This window comes from Nomascus leucogenys, chromosome X (assembly GCF_006542625.1).
Source record: "Nomascus leucogenys isolate Asia chromosome X, Asia_NLE_v1, whole genome shotgun sequence".
Classification (NCBI taxonomy): Eukaryota; Metazoa; Chordata; class Mammalia; order Primates; family Hylobatidae; genus Nomascus; species Nomascus leucogenys.
In genome coordinates this window covers 23,532,993-23,549,190 of record NC_044406.1, presented here as the reverse complement: position 1 = coordinate 23,549,190, position 16,198 = coordinate 23,532,993, and the positions used below count along the sequence as shown (strand labels likewise).

The following is a 16,198-nucleotide window of genomic DNA, read 5'->3' as shown; positions in this document are numbered from 1 at the left end:
GTGCCCTCCGGCTCTTCCCAGCACCGGCTGTCAATCCCGACGCTTGTTATCCTCACAAGGCTTCAGTTTGTTTGCCTGATCTCAGCAAGGTTTTCTTCCACAAGTAGAACTATAATTGCTATAATTCTACTGTATCATTTGGATCATTGCAGTATTGTTGTTTTCTCTCTCTCTTTCTCTCCTCCTAACACTGCAATAACGCGCTCCAGTGTTAAATTAGCAGGTTGCGGAAGACCATAAATGAATGAAAGTTTGTTTAAAAAAAAAAAGAAATTAAATAAATAAAACAGCAAAATGACTTGGCAAAAGGGATATCACATCACAGAGAATCCTTGCGTGTAATCAGGTCTCATTGTCTTCTCTTCCAATGGCTTCCAAATTGGTCTCTAGATTCCAATGAAGTTTATTTCTATTGTTTAAATATATGTTTTGAAGAGGCTGATCGTAATTTAAGGGGACCTGAGCCGTCCGGTGCAACTGGAAGCCCATCACAGCTTGATTTATCTATGTGTATATTGCACAATAAATTAAAACATCTCAAATGAAAAGTATGTGAGGTTAACTCTCTTTCAAACATTTTTTTTTTCTGGATAATGACATCTAACTGCCACCCCCCCCCTTATTCCACATTTCTTGCAAATGTAATTTTAAAACTACAATGTAGAATTAGCTCTCAGAAGAGAAAGAGGTTTCTTCTTCCACTCTCGTCTTCTAGGTAAATTATTATTTCCAGTTCTGGGAACAAGCCCCATTTTTCACCATAAACAACAGTTCTAAACACATGTGACCTTCACTTCCAGCCATTATTGTCATTTTTATTTAGTGATTGATTTTAAAAGCAGATAAACTGCAAACCATTGTTTTCCAAGCAGCCCAGGAAAAGCAAACCAACAGCTACAGACCCCAAAGATTAGAGGAGCCTGGACTTGTGAATAACAAAGTACAAACAAGAATGATATTATCACTAAAATGCAATTACTTTTGATTAGTGAGTAAAAGTGAGGCAAAAAGAAAGTGAAGTGTCATTTTCCTGGCAAAGTAAAATTACATTGGGCTAAACTGTAAGTTCTTTCATACATAATCATGTAGCCCAATTCTTAAAAGTCTGCCCACTCGACACATCAGTTACCCTCTTCCTAGATATTAGAGGCATAATTTTATTTTTCTAAAATGATATATAGAATAACATATTTTATATATATATATATATCCCATATCCTGATTAGACACTGTGGAGACCACAGCATAGTCTTATGTCTCTCCACCCAGCACCTTGGAAAAGTTTTCTGTAATTTTTAAAATTTAATCTCTCAGAAATAGCAAAAGTTAATTGTAGATTTTTGAATTTGGGTATTGAATTGTGACAAAGGCGGTCTCAGGGCCACTGGGTATAGAGTGAGCTAGGTCAGGCCCTTCTCCCCGAGGTGAATGGACGTGTTTCCCAATAGCATCCTCACTTGGGAAGATTGATTAGAAAACAACAAAAATAAATAAAATAACAGAACAAATAAAACTAGTGTTTTCACACAGGTCTCCCCCGAAAACACTTTATATTCCATTAATAGAATTAGATCTAATTCCAGGGATCATTAAGTCAGAATCAGAAATTCTTTGTTAACCTCCCCTTTTACAGTGGATGATTAAAATTAGAATACACCCCAGCAGAAAGTCCGACTTCTTTTAAAAGAAGAACAGCTGCACAAGGGGGAGGAGGGGGATGGAGGCGAAGAAGTCTTCCACCCAGAGAGTTGAAACTCCGCTAGGCTCTCAGAAACGATTTGTGCATTTGTCTTTTTGTTTAACACGATCTTTCTTGGACTCATTTTCAGCCCACTCCCTGCGTGTGCGGAGCCGACTCTGAAGTCACTGAGCCACCCGGCAGCCGGGTCTTGTGGATTTCCAACGCGGGGCCCGCCGGGGAGGGAAAAGTGCCTCTGTCTCTCCCAACCACCAAGCCGCAGGGACGCCCGCGAGGGTCCGCGGCTGGAGGCTAGGAGGAAACCGAAGCGTCTTTACTCCTCTTGGCTGCGATGAGACCCGCGCGCCTGGAATGGGCTTTCGGGGCCGGGGGAGGGAAGGTGGGAGGAAATCAGCGCGCAGAATGTTAGTTTAAAGCTGAACCGGACAGTGTAAAAACACCGAACTCTTGGTGGGGACGGAAAAGGAAGAATGCGGGAAAGGCAAGGAGAGATCCCAGGTGACTTGGAATCGCAGAGAGGGCTTAAAGGAAAATCAAATGTCATCGATGGCTCGGGTTCTCCTCCGCTCCCCACCACAGCCCGCCCCATCATCCAAGTGCAGGAAAAACGGATGAGAATTAAGCTAAAAGCCAGAGAGAGAGACAGAGAGGGACAGAGAAATTCTTTTTGTCCTGTCTTTAATAGTAGTAGTAGTATCAGTATTAGTATTCGCATTATTAATGTGCCTGTTCCCAACCCTTCATCCCCTCCCCCCAGTTTTGTCTTGAAGGCTCCTGCCAAGGCAGCCCGTTCTGTCTGCTACCCACCCACCAGCATCCAAGAGTTATGCAGATGTTTATGGCTGAAAAAAAAAATCCTAGTTATGCATCCTTGTATTTTTAAATACTGACTGTAAGTGATTCAAGTATAATCCTTTGTAAAATGCTTTTCTCTTTGACACATTGAAGGGAGTTGAGAGAGGAAAACCCGGCGTGGATTCCCCCTCCCTGGCCCCTCTCTCATCCACCACCGTCGCCCCAACTCTGCCAGCGTTGGGGCCCCTGGAAATCCCCAGGAACCTGCACCCAGGCAGGGAAGGCGTCCGTGCTGGCCCAGGCTCGACCCAACTTCGGTTGGAGTTGGGTTTTAGTTCTCGGCGCTGGAAACTGTTTGGGAAGAAAGGCGCTCTCTCTAAAGTCCACTCTCTCACCTTTGCTCAAGGGAGCCAGGTCATGAGAATTCAGAATTTTAGACGCTTAGATTTGGCTGCAGCCGAATTTGGGTTCCTTCCACCCTGGAGAGGTCAGGGATCCCCGAGGGTTCTGCTCCCTAGGTGACATTGGAAGGTGAACAGCCTCAGGGTGACGGCCTAACAGATATGAATTTGTGGGGGAAAGAGGGAAGAGAGTTCAGGGAGAAAGAGGAGGCCCTCAGACTCGTCCCCAGTCGCCCCTCCTCGCTGCTGATACTCGCCTGTCCCTTCCCACCCAGTAAATGCTCTAGGGAAGGCCGCGCGCCTATGGCAGAGCTTTCTCTGTAAGGAGGCTTTTTCCCATTCCAGAGTTTAAAACGGAGAGGAGAGCGGTTGGGGGACGCTACAAACAAGAGAGCCACAGTCGGGCTCAGGGTGAAGACAGACAGCGCAATGCCTTGGGCCGTAAGAGAAAAGCGAACTCCCAGACGGCAGATGTTTGCTTGGGGCGGTCACCCTGGCCCCCCGACGCCCGTCCGGCCTAGAGAGGACGGCAATTGAGCGCCAGTGAGGTCAAGGCGGTATACTGGGAGCCCAATATCGGCTTTGAAAAGTGCCAAGTGAGTCCGAACGTGAGCCTCGAGGCCTCGCCTCCAGGGAGCGAGGTCCTCGGGTTGGTGGAAGGGGCGCACGCCGCCCAGATGGCATTCACAGGCCTGGCATCCCAATGAGCTAGAACTTCGGCCAACACTAAAGGGTCAAAGGAGGAGCTGCAGGAAGAGGATAGCTGACTTAGAAAATTGGTAATTTAAAAAAAGAAAGAAAGAAAAGGAAAATTGGCTCTGGTGCGTGCCCGCTGCCCCCACCCCCGCCTGCCCCTCTGGAATCCAGTCCGGGCTTTGCGCCGCGCCCACAGGCCGACGCAGCCCGGCCTCTGGCGAGAGCCAATCAGAGGGCGCCTCTCAGCACGTGGAGGAGAGAGACTCCAGAGCTCAGTGCCCGCTGCTCACTACACTTGTTACCGCTTGTCCTGAGCGCGGAGAGGGCGAGCTCGGGCCGCGGGCAGGGCGGGAGCCGGCAGCCGGCAACCGAGGGAGGCAGAAAGGCACAAAGATCGCAATAATATCCGTTATAACCCGCTATCTAACCCCACCCCCAACACACACCCATCCATCCCACCCTCTCGGAGAGGCAGCCGGCGATCCGCTCTCTGTGCCCTGGGAAAAAGCCCCAGCCATGAGCAATCAGTACCAGGAGGAGGGCTGCTCCGAGAGGCCCGAGTGCAAAAGTAAATCTCCAACTTTGCTCTCCTCCTACTGCATCGACAGCATCCTGGGCCGGAGGAGCCCGTGCAAAATGCGGTTGCTAGGAGCCGCGCAGAGCTTGCCTGCTCCGCTGACCAGCCGCGCCGACCCGGAAAAGGCCGTGCAAGGTAAGGATGCGCTCGTCAGGCACTTAGTAAGGGCGTTGGGCCCTGATTTGGATGTTTGGTGTTCGGGGGCCAGTGGCCTGGAATTGTCCATTTGGAGAGGAAGGAAGGAGAGGGCATAACTCTGAGGCCTGCTGCCTCAAAGAGCATTAAACATCTCGCCAGGGGCTGTCTCTCCCTCCCTCCCTCCCTCCCTGCTTCCAGAAAAAGGCCCGTTTTCGCTTAGGGAGCCCTTAGGTTTTCGGTGTTGATCGTTAGGTTGTTTAAATGCCCCTTTTGGTGGCCTTGGGTGTGCTCTCAAGAGGGGCGACAGGTCAGAAACAGTAGATGGCCGGTGGACCCTTGTAGCAACAATTTGATGAAGACAAGAAGCCCAAAAGCTGGTGAATCGGGGTCTCCAGGCTGAGTGAGCCTTGGCTTTTCCTTTTTGGAAGATTTCTGTATATGCAGTGTTTTGGTTTTATTTTTTTAATTGTAGATTACTTGTGACCTTTTAAACCCAAGCTTTGCAGAAAACATCTTCCTGGGATTCTCCAAATGCTCCTTAATGTATTTAAAATGTATGAAATGTGTGACTTCTGGATGCTATTTTTTTCTCTGCTATTTTATTTTTTAAAATAGACGAGCTGTTTAAAATATTTTATTTTTTCTGAAATTAAAAATTCCAGAACAACTGTCCTTTTACCCCGAACCTGTTACCCTCAAGTTTCGCCTCGAGCTTGCTGCAGAGGTGTCGCAGGGAAAGGAAAGAACTGTTGGTTTCTTTTAAAATCCAAAAACCAGCGGTCCAGCCACAGCGCAATTTGGATGGCAGGAGCGGACGGTTGAGAAGGGGGCATTTAAATAAAATTGACTTTTTTCTTTTCCTTTTTTAGCCTGCAGTGGCACCTATGCCAGGCGCTTCCTCAAAAGGAAGGAGCGGCCTGTGCCTGCTGCACTCCCACTCCCTCTCTGCCCCAGGCCTTTCCCAGAACATTTTTGCCAGAATGATTTTTCTTTGCCTTTTTGTGCAAGAAGCCCCCCACCCTCTCCCGCTGTGGGCTGTTGGGGCGCGGCCTGCACTTGGGGCCACAGGGCCGCTTCCCCCCCACCCTGCCCCGCAGCGGTCGCCTTCAGGGCTGCACCCCTCTTGCCAACCCTTGCCCTCATGGTGGAGCAGCGGGCAGAGGTCGTGCGCAAAGTTTTCAGGATGGTGGTGATTTTTTTTTAAGTTGTAGAGTGTTTTTGGATTTTCCTCTGTCCCGAAGTGGGAAGGGAAATAAAAATGAGAGAGTAGGAAAGGGGAAAGAGAAAGGAATAAAGAAGAAAGAAGGAGAGAGGGGAGAGAAAGCCTGCAAAAAGAGAAAGAAAGGGGGAGAGAAGGAGAAAGAGAGATGAGGAAAAGAAGGGAGGGGGAGAAAGAAAAAGATAAAAGGGAAGGAGAGAAAAGGGAGAGGGGGCAAGAGGAATAGATAAGGGAAGGAAGATAGGAAATAAAAGGGGGAGAGTGAGAGAGAGAAAGGAAAGAAGGGAGAGGGAAGGGGAAAAAAGAAGGAACCCAGAGAAAGGGAGAGGGAGAGAAGGAAAGAAAAAGAAAGAGCAAGAAAAGTGGAGAAAGAGGCCAAGGCGTCGAAGTCTGGTGGTGCGCGGTCCCCGCACGCCTGGGCCTAGGCACTGGGGGAGCAACTGCGGGCGGGCCCCGGCAGCAGCCCTGGCTGGGACTCCCGGGCCGGCCGGCTGGCTGATCGCTCTCCCTTGCCCGCAGGCTCCCCCAAGAGCAGCAGCGCCCCGTTCGAGGCCGAGCTGCACCTGCCGCCCAAGCTGCGGCGCCTGTACGGCCCGGGCGGGGGCCGCCTCCTTCAGGGTGCTGCAGCGGCGGCGGCGGCAGCTGCGGCGGCGGCGGCAGCGGCCGCCACGGCCACGGCGGGTCCACGCGGGGAGGCCCCTCCGCCGCCACCGCCAACCGCGCGGCCCGGGGAACGGCCGGACGGCGCAGGGGCCGCCGCGGCCGCCGCGGCCGCGGCCGCCGCGGCCTGGGACACGCTCAAGATCAGCCAGGCGCCTCAGGTGAGCATCAGCCGCAGCAAGTCGTACCGCGAGAACGGGGCGCCCTTCGTGCCGCCGCCGCCCGCGCTGGACGAGCTGGGCGGCCCGGGGGGCGTCACGCACCCGGAGGAGCGCCTCGGCGCGGCCGGCGGCCCGGGCAGCGCCCCGGCTGCGGGTGGCGGCACCGGCACCGAGGACGACGAGGAGGAGCTGCTAGAGGACGAAGAAGATGAGGACGAGGAAGAGGAACTGCTGGAGGACGACGAGGAGGAGCTGCTGGAGGACGACGCCCGCGCGCTGCTCAAGGAGCCCCGGCGCTGTGCTGTGGCCGCCACTGGCGCCGTGGCCGCAGCAGCTGCCGCTGCAGTGGCCACAGAGGGCGGGGAGCTGTCACCCAAGGAAGAGCTGCTGCTGCACCCGGAAGACGCTGAGGGCAAGGACGGCGAGGACAGCGTGTGCCTGTCTGCGGGCAGCGACTCGGAGGAGGGGCTGCTGAAACGCAAACAGAGGCGCTACCGCACCACGTTCACCAGCTACCAGCTGGAGGAACTGGAGCGGGCCTTCCAGAAGACGCACTACCCGGACGTCTTCACCAGGTATGCGCGTAGGGTGGTCGCGGCCGCAGCGGCAGAGAGCGCACGCGGGCCCCAGGGAGGGACAGCGGGCGGGCAGGGGCCCCGGTCTCGGGGCGGACACTTGGCTCCTGGACTCTGCAGAAGAGCGCCCTCCCAACACACCCACCCTTGCTCACCCAAACTACCCACTTCCCCCACCCCCACCCCCGTTCGGGCTTTAAGTTTAGGCTGGAATGGTTTCTCTCCTTCCCAAGGTCGTTGCGGTTTAATGTTTTCAAATTACAAGTTTTAGCTAGAGAGAGGAAAAGAAACAGCCTCTCCAAAGAGCGCCCGAAAGCGCCACCTTGGAGACGCGCGCACAGCAGAGGGCACAGACACAAGGCCTCGGGAGCTGCGGTCCCGGCTAGGTCCCCGGCGAGGCTCAGGAAGCGCTGTCCGCGGTCGTGCGGCCAGAGCAAAGCAGGGGCTATTTTTGGTCGCTGTTTTGTGCGCTCGCCACCCCCGCCTGGTGCCCCAGGAGCCTGGTGGGTATCAGTTACGCAGTTCGCAGTGAAGCTGGAGCCCGTGCCAGCGGAGAAGGCCTTTAAAAAGATCCGAGTTCTGTCGTTTCACGACTCCTGAAATGACCAAAGGAAGTCAGAACTGGGCAGTGTTTGGTGTCTGAACACCTGAGGGGCCCCAGCGAGAATCTCCCCTTCTACTCTCTGTCCTCTCCCGACACACACATTAAACCCACCGTGCGTTTAATGTAAACGGGTTTACCGGGTGGACAATGATTGCTGGAAGCTTGGCAGGAAGTAGACAAAGCAGTTGGGGGAATTTTCTCTTTGGATCAGTGTCCAAGCCGGGTGTTCGACCTGGTCACGCTCCACCTCCCACTTGTTTTTCTGGGAAACATGTGCCTGTGTGATGACTGGACCCTCGGCCCCAGCTTATTCACCACCTGGGGCGCCGGCCCGGGTAGGGGTCCTTCTCTCCCACCCCAAGGCCAAGTTCTCAGCTCAGGCGAGGAGCCAGGCTTAGGGCAAACGTACCCCAGTGAGGGGGAGAAAGGGATCGGTGACTGCCTAGCGCGGGCTTGTCAAGCGCGGTCAGTTCCTTCGAAGGAGACGTGCGCAGCTTTTCAATATGCATTTTAGAAGGGGAATGCTGCCCGCCCCTTTGAACCAGAGGAGAAATCGCTGCTTAGGGCTCGGGAGGCCGAGCTAACTCCAAAATGTAGTTGGCCTGGCAATTGCCTAACTCTCTCCTAACCAGAAACAGAAAAGAGCGGACTTAATGCCAGGCAAAGGCACTTAAACCTGGTCATCCCTTGGGCTACACTTGGTCTTCCCCTGTGTCACCCAGTCCTTTCCTTATCTTTAAAAAAGGAAATAAGTTTAAAAACTTATGTGTGCTATCAAATAGCAAATTGGCCGACCAGCGTTTTGCGTTTATCTTACGTGTGTATGTCCAAAGAAGAAACTGAGCTGGTGTCAGTTGGCATCCAGGTCCGCCCTTTCTTAGCTTCTGGCTGGCTTAGGGGCGGGGGAGGACCCTCTTCCCCGCCCCACCCCCACCTCTTTCCAACCCAGGGGTTTGAGCCCGTTGGCTCCGGCCCTGAGCCAGCCTGGAGTGCCGCTTTAGATTTGCTGATGCCCACTGTAGCTGGGGGCAGCGGCAACGGAGGGCACTTATGGAGACGGTTTACCTCTGGTGCTGAAGTTTCAGGTGTGGACTGTGGGCCTACCGGCAGGGCAACCCCAGGTCCCAGGTTTCGGCGGCCCCCGCTCTTTCACATTAGCGAGCGGAGGGCCAATTATTCTCGGCGCGCTCATATTTTCGGTAAACAGGTTGTAAGCCGTTTTACAGCATCTTAATGGTTTCCTATTTGCCTTAATTGTCTCAGTAATAACTGCAATGACGGGGTAGGGTTTCAGTTAAATTGACTTCCCCTGAGATGGGCAGGCTTTGTAGTGGGCACTGGAGTCAGGAGGTGCGCAGAATTTTGTTTAATGGAAAAATTACCCCACTGAACTCTTAACAAGCTTAACATACCTGCAGAGGGTAATGGGGAGTGTGACCCAAGGGGATGATGGAGGGAGGAAGGCGGGGGAGAGAGAGAGATGGAGGGAAAGGCATAGAGCTGGAAAGAGAAGAAGGAAGAAGGAGGGAAGAGAAATTTTTAAAAGAAGGCGGAACAAAACCAAGAGGACAGAGAAATATTTTCTTAGTTAAGTGCTGAGTTCCTATACCACTTAATATTAGGACAAAACAGGGTATAAGCTGTGTGTGTGTGTGTGTGTGTGTGTTGTCTAACTCTGGCTTAAGAGACTGAGAGAACCTGTGTACCCAGGTTTGTAGACTTAGAGACTCAAGAAGCCACCCTTGCTTGTCACACACGAATGTAGTATGATATAATAGATAATATCCTGTATCTGGTAATGTGCTTCGTGTCTTTGCATTTTCAGTCAAATAGTTGGCACTCCAGGGGTGATGGAATGGTGATGCCCATATGTTTGGGGGTGGGGGGCAGGCAGCCAGGGGAGACCCTAGTGGAGTAGGCCTGCCATAGAGGAGGGAATAGCTGAGAGGGCATTGCTGGGGCCTGCAGTGACCTCCTGTCTGTGTGTTGCTTTCTTATAGGGAGGAACTGGCCATGAGGCTGGACTTGACCGAGGCCCGAGTCCAGGTGAGCTGCACAACAGAGGGAAGAGGGAGGGAGGAGGGCTGGGGGCTAGCAGATGGGAGAGAGATGGGTTGGTGTGGGGAGTGGGGGGGCGGGGGGTGAGATCCCCTTCACAAAACCAAGAGAAGCAGAATCAGAAAAGTAGACCCAAGCACTCTCTCACACACAAAGATATTTAAAACTTAAGACATGGGAGGTGGAAGGGGGAGGTTTCTGGGTTTGGGAGCCCGAGGAAGGAGTCCAGGATCAGAACAAGGGCTTTAGAGTCCCTGAGACTGCAGTTTGGGAGCCCCTAGCCCCAAAAACCCTATAGGAAACAATCCACCGATCTACTTCTCCTGATTGAAATAATGGGATGGAGCATGGATTTGGTTGTTAGACAAATCCGCTCAGCTCCAAGCAGGTATTTGGCTGCGATTAAGTCTCCAATCGGGCTTCATAAAAGCCCACTTAGTGCTAGAACAAACAGGGCCATTTGAAGGCAAAATGCTGTTTGATTTCCCCTCCGCCCCGCACAAGGAGCTGGCTAATGCTATTTGATTTCCCATTTTTTATAGCAATGAACCCACATTGATCTAATAGGGAGTGAGTGCAATGCTATTAAAGGTGTTTGCAGCCCCATACCAGAGTGCATTTCCGAACCCAGGCCTCATAACCAAAGAGACGATCAACACTGAGCAGCCCCGATGGCCAACAGAAAACAGATGTCCCCGAGTTAGGAGCTGAGTGAATCACTTTACAGTCAAAATCAAGCGCTGATAAAGCACAATAAATTCCATATGGCTCATTTAATACACAACAGCTTCTTGCATTAGAGGGCTAATGATGAGGCCTGTCCCCTCCTTTCTGTTGACACATTTCTCCATTGTCAAACAGAGATGTGACAGCAACTCCGTATTTTCAGCTCAGGGGAATGAGTCGTGGGAAAGTTAAATAACTTTTAAAAAGAAAGAGAGCGCCCCCTCCCTTTCTCCTCTGCCCCTATTCACTGGAGAAGATGTAATTAAGTGAATATGAATTATTAGAGTCCTTTCGTTTACCTTTGGGGGGCCTCAGAGGTATTAATTCAATAATGAGGAATTGCAGGGGGACATCTTGATAATTGCAGTTGAGCCGGGAGAGACGATCTGTCTGTAAAAAGGTTTCCATGTTCTTTGAGGGCATTCTGAGTCCACTGCCCCCAGTTCCCCTTCTTCTTTCACTGCGATCAAGGAGTGGCGGATATTCTTGTCTAGACAGATTTGGATACACAAAAGCTGCCCACCCAGTCCGGTCCCATCTACAGTCTTACTTTTTCAAGCCTCTGGGTTTCCACACTGAAGTGTTTCTGAAATTCACAAATAGATTATTTTGAAGGCTGTGGAATGGTGTGAATGGGCCCCCTTTTGGCAGACTTGGAAGTAATTGACCGATTTGGATTCTTGATTTTTCTTGCCCTGGGGGGCTGTCTAGAAGTCAAACCAAGCATAGATGCTAGTGCTGGTAACAACAAGCCCCAGTGTGTAGATTTGAAAAATATGGATGTGTTTCACATTTTAAAATATATTCCTCTGGGATAATTTACATTATATTTTAATATAACTCTGTATAGCCCTGGAGTTCATTCTTAATTTTCAGACTTGTGTGCAGTTATAAATCCAGCCCTAAAAATATTAATGCCTTCAGGGGAGAAGGAGCATATCTTCCCAGCTGTGGGTGTGATGAGCAGGTCACATAAAAATAATTTCATGCTCCTGGGGTTTATTTTTAGATGATGGTAGCTGCCATGTTTCAGGTAAAGGTCTCTATTAAAGCTGCTTTCTATTAGCAATTAGGAAAATACCTCAGGCTGAAAACTTCCCTCCAAGCCTAGAACTATCTTATTTAAATAACCGATTTAAACCACATCTCCAAAAGGAAAGAAAAGACTTGTTAGCTCTGAAGATGTGAAAAGTCTACACCTATCATGCCCTCAAATTTCTATGCGCCCAGGTATTGCTGCCTGCTTCATCCATGCAGTCAGTGCCTTCCTGCATAGAACTGGGTCCTGCAGGGATCCTCTGCCAAGAGCAGGCTATGTATCCCTATTTCATCTCATAGAGGACTGACCCCCGGAAGTGTATGCTTGCTAATTAACTCGAGCGTTTCTTCCCTCCCTCTCATCCCTCTCTGAACCCCAGAACCCAGCATAGTGCTCTTTGCTGTTCAATAAATATTTCTGGAAACAATAAATGAACTATCTCTCCACTTTCCCCTTCCATACAGAGCAAGAATTTTGCCAGCTCTTGCGTAAATCCGAAATAGGTGAAAATAGCTGATACGCAGTAAAACAAGCATGTCCCTTATCTCTTGGTGGCTGCCCATTCCCTAGAGTCACCATTGAATGCATGTTTTCACTTGCCTTATTTTACCCGGTCCTCATAACAGCCTTATGAGTGAAGTTTTATTATCCCCATTTTACAGATTCGAAAACTGAGGTTCAGAGAGGTTTAAGTGACCTGCCTAAAGATCCTAGCAAGCGTCAGCACAGACGTTTAAACTTTGGTTTCCCCAACTCTAAACACACTGAATCACTTTCCTTAAACTTAGAAAACTGGCCCAGTTGGAATGCCGGCAGAAAGGGTTTGCTTGTCCTGTTTCCTGCTGACTTGAAGTTGCGGCTCCTATTCACTGCTCATTTGGCCCCAGATGTGTCCGAAAACAACCTGAGGCCAAAGAGGGGCAGGTGGGCGCAGGCCGCGGTGGAAAGGAAGGGGGCCCCACAGCGCGCCAAGGGAAGGGATGGGTACGGGCCCGGTGCGCCCGCCGGGCCAAGCCGCGCCGACCCTGGGCTCTCTCTGCCTTGCAGGTCTGGTTCCAGAACCGTCGGGCCAAGTGGCGCAAGCGGGAGAAGGCAGGCGCGCAGACCCACCCTCCGGGGCTGCCCTTCCCGGGGCCGCTCTCTGCCACCCACCCGCTCAGCCCCTACCTGGACGCCAGCCCCTTCCCTCCGCACCACCCGGCGCTCGACTCCGCTTGGACTGCAGCTGCCGCCGCCGCCGCCGCCGCCTTCCCGAGCCTACCTCCGCCTCCGGGCTCGGCCAGCCTGCCGCCCAGCGGGGCGCCGCTGGGCCTGAGCACTTTCCTCGGAGCGGCAGTGTTCCGACACCCGGCTTTCATCAGCCCGGCATTCGGCAGGTAACGCGCGGCCTCGGAAGTCTGTCTGTCTGTCTGTCTGTCTCTCATACACACAGAGGCTGGGGGCAGGGAGGAGGCAGGAGTCAAACAGGGTTACACACATCTTTTTCTTTGACCCAACCTCAGAGACTGTAGCCAAAGAAAATACTCTCTAATTGCGCCTCAAAAAAAAAAAAATGTGGGTCTTGAAGGGATTGACTTGGAACTTAATGGGAAAGGGGAAGGCAGTGGCAGTAACGACAACCGTGACAACCGAGAATGAAAGCTGTAAAAGTACCATTTGAAGGCTGCAACAAGTCCCACCATAGGTAGTAAGCGAGCAAATATGTACAGGTGTAGGGTACAGAGCAGGGATGACTTTTTAAGTTTTGCAAAAGTTCTTCCATATGCCCCTCAACCCGGCAGCCTGAGGAACACAGCCCTGATCCCCATGGGAGCCCTGGAGCCACCAGGCCCTCTGGGTGCACAGAATTCTTTCTTCTGCCCCAGACTCCATCTTCCTTGTCACTCAAGTGACCCGCTGACAACGACACCACCATATGTGCAAGCCCCGATCTACACGGCAGTACAAGACAACGAAATAAAAGAAACAGTTCATCTTATAACTCCCTTTCTTTAATGAACATCGAATGAGGAAATAAAAAGTCTGTATAATCACACAGACAAAGAAACAAAGGAGGGATGTATTGTGTTAGCGCAGTGAAAATAAAACTGGATGCAGCTTCAATGATCACTCTTTGGGAGAACAAAGAAATAATAGATTCATCCAACTGCGCAGCTGCTTCACAAAAAATCATCTTACAGAAAATTAAGACTCGGAGTAAATTTAGTTTCTTATAACAAACCAATAAAATAAACAGCGAGTGCACTGAAGCAGAGTTAGTGACTCAGTTTACCTAATGGAACCAGGGCATGTTACGCCACCTCCGGGTCACACTTTATCATTTCTTTCTGAGAAAAATTTTAAAGTTCTGTCTCTCCGTTCCCTCCACTTTTTCCCTCTGACAAGTGACTTGCAAACCCAGGCGAACCGTGGCTGGAGGACCGAGTTGCGAGATTCGGAGAGGCTGGAAGAGGGTCTGGGCTGGGGTGGTGCGAGGAGTGAGCAGTGGGCTTGGGAGAAGGAGGCGGCGCTCGGTGAGCCCAGGTGGGCTCATTTCTAACCCTGGAAATCCGGAATTGGCCCAGCGGGCCTGGAGCCAGACCCCTCAGGGAGGCGGTCGGGAAAGCTCGCGGACGCTCCAAGTCGGTGGGCGTCGGGGTGGTGTCCGGTGGCCCCGGGCGGCTCCGGCCACAGCTAATGTCCCGGTGCTGTGTGCATGGGGTGGAAGCGTCACGTGGAGTAATCCCGGCGCCGCGCGGAGGCGGTGGCGCTGGCGTGGGTCCCAGGCTTGGGCATCGCCTTGCGCCGCGCGCCAGGGTCGTGGGTCGGGGGCTCCCTGAGGCCAGAGGCTACAGGGGCGCGGGGAAGACAGCTTGGGGTCGCCGCGCCAGGATGTGGGGCTGCTGGCAGGTGACACCCGCCCGTGGAGCGGAAATCAACAGGCGGTCGCCCTTCACTCCCACCCGCAGGCGCTGGCCAGACGCGGGTCGCTGAGTCCCGCGCGGAAGGGCGGTTGCGGCGGCGCGGGTGGCCCGGGAGGCTAGCGAGCTAGGCCTGTTTCTCCAGGGCGCAGAAAGTCCCGGGCCAAGGAGCCGGAGGGAGATCTCAGAGCCTGCGGCGTGCGTCCGGGCAGCTGGAATCCCACCTTCTCCGTCTTTTTTTCCTCCCCCCTCCTACCCTCTACCTTCCCTTCTTTTGCTCTCCTCTCCTTTTCTCCTTCTGCATTCTCTCCTGGAAGATAGTGTCATTGCAGCCCCTGGCCTTGGAATAAACCGTCCGTTTAAGCGAAACCACCGAATCCACGCCACTGGGCCGTGGGGCTTGGGGTCTCCACGCCCGCCTCTGGACCCCGGCCCGGCCCCTCGGGGAATATCTGGACCCGGTCTTTTCCCCCCAGTCGGTTCCCTGCCCCTGGAAAGCCCTCTCTGCGGGGTCCAGCCTCCGCCCGCGCCCTCTGCCCACTTCCCCGCCGCGGCCCATCCGGGTCCCGTGGGTACCGCGCCCCTCAGCTGCCCGGGCGACCAGCGGCGGGAGACGATGCCCGAGGCGCCGCGCACAGCTCCCGAGGCCATGACCGCGCTGTTTGCTCTCCCCGCAGGCTGTTTTCCACAATGGCCCCCCTGACCAGCGCGTCGACCGCGGCCGCGCTCCTGAGACAGCCCACACCCGCCGTGGAGGGCGCAGTGGCATCGGGCGCCCTGGCCGACCCGGCCACGGCGGCCGCAGACAGACGCGCCTCTAGCATAGCCGCGCTGAGGCTCAAGGCCAAGGAGCACGCGGCGCAGCTCACGCAGCTCAACATCCTGCCGGGCACCAGCACGGGCAAGGAGGTGTGCTAAAGGCTGCCCTCCACACCCGCGCCCCGCGCGCGCCCCGAAAGGTCACCTCACTCAGCACCACTCAAGACCAAATGGAAACAGAGGACCAGCACACTCCCGAGACGGCACTGAGAGAGAGCAGCCGCCTTTGCAGCAGTCTGGATGCGGGCATGGCAGCCCTCGGCGCTCCGGGACGTGGCACCTCCTCCGCTGGCTGTCCACCCGCCCCTGCCCCTGCCCCTGCCCCTGCCCCTGCCCCTGCCCCTGCTACTGCCAACCTCGCTCCAACTCCAACATCCACTCTCTCTTGTTCTTACTTTCCTGAAAATATCGGGGAGGTTTTCTCCCGCAGACGCCTGATATTGAAGTGAAAAATTTAAAAAGCCCAACCTCTTCCTCCTGACACCCCACTTAGCCTTTCTTTTCTTTCTTTCTTTTTTTTAAAAATAGCATTTTGGCGCTCGAAGTTGATATCCCCAGCGAGGGCCCCAGCGTGAAGCCAGGGCCCGGGAAGCAAATGCGAGCCTGTAAGATAGCTAACAGTGCACTTAAAGGAAAGGGGCGTCTTGTTCTTGTTCTCTTCTTTATCATACACCAACCAAGGTTTTTATATCAAACCAAAGGGAAATACTCTGCTAGAATATGGACTGTTGAAGTCACCAAACTGTGATTATTGATTCTGTACATACCATTGTTATTAAAAAAAAAAAAAGAACAGAGCTTTGTATATTTGAAATGTTATAACGCAATTGCACTCAGCGTGGTATGGTAAAAGTTTGTCCTCCTGTAGATTCTTACTGTGTTGTAGATACGGTAGGGTTCCTAGACAAATATTTATGTACTCAAGCCCTTTATTTAACTTATTAACTGTAGAGGCTTCCGAAACCTTCAAGATAAAGGCAATGGTACAGTACTTTTGTGTAATGTGTAATTGTTACCACTTTTCCTTGCTATCTAGTGGAGAAGTGTCACGCTCAAAATAAAAAAATTATATGTTTAACAAAACGAAGTGTGAATGCTCCATACAGGCGCTGAGGGGGCAGTAGAAGCCCC

General features: G+C 52.6%; 1 protein-coding gene across 1 annotated transcript; it reads left to right on the top strand.

The window, feature by feature from the left end:
- The first annotated feature begins 3,885 nt into the window (after positions 1 to 3,885).
- Positions 3,886 to 16,150, top strand: ARX (aristaless related homeobox). Its single transcript, XM_030807479.1, has 5 exons — positions 3,886 to 4,303; positions 6,045 to 6,921; positions 9,526 to 9,571; positions 12,396 to 12,724; positions 14,926 to 16,150. The coding sequence occupies exons 1-5, from the start codon at positions 4,108 to 4,110 to the stop codon at positions 15,164 to 15,166; spliced, it is 1,689 nt and encodes a 562-aa protein (XP_030663339.1). The 5' UTR covers positions 3,886 to 4,107; the 3' UTR covers positions 15,167 to 16,150.
- The last annotated feature ends 48 nt before the right edge of the window (positions 16,151 to 16,198 follow it).

Coding starts and splice junctions, on each gene's coding strand:
- ARX (XM_030807479.1), top strand. CDS start 4,108: ATGAGCAATCAGTACCAGGAGGAGGGCTGCTCCGAGAGGCCCGAGTGC. Junction 4,304..6,044: donor CCCGGAAAAGGCCGTGCAAG/GTAAGGATGCGC, acceptor CCTTGCCCGCAG/GCTCCCCCAAGAGCAGCAGC. Junction 12,725..14,925: donor ATCAGCCCGGCATTCGGCAG/GTAACGCGCGGC, acceptor CTCTCCCCGCAG/GCTGTTTTCCACAATGGCCC.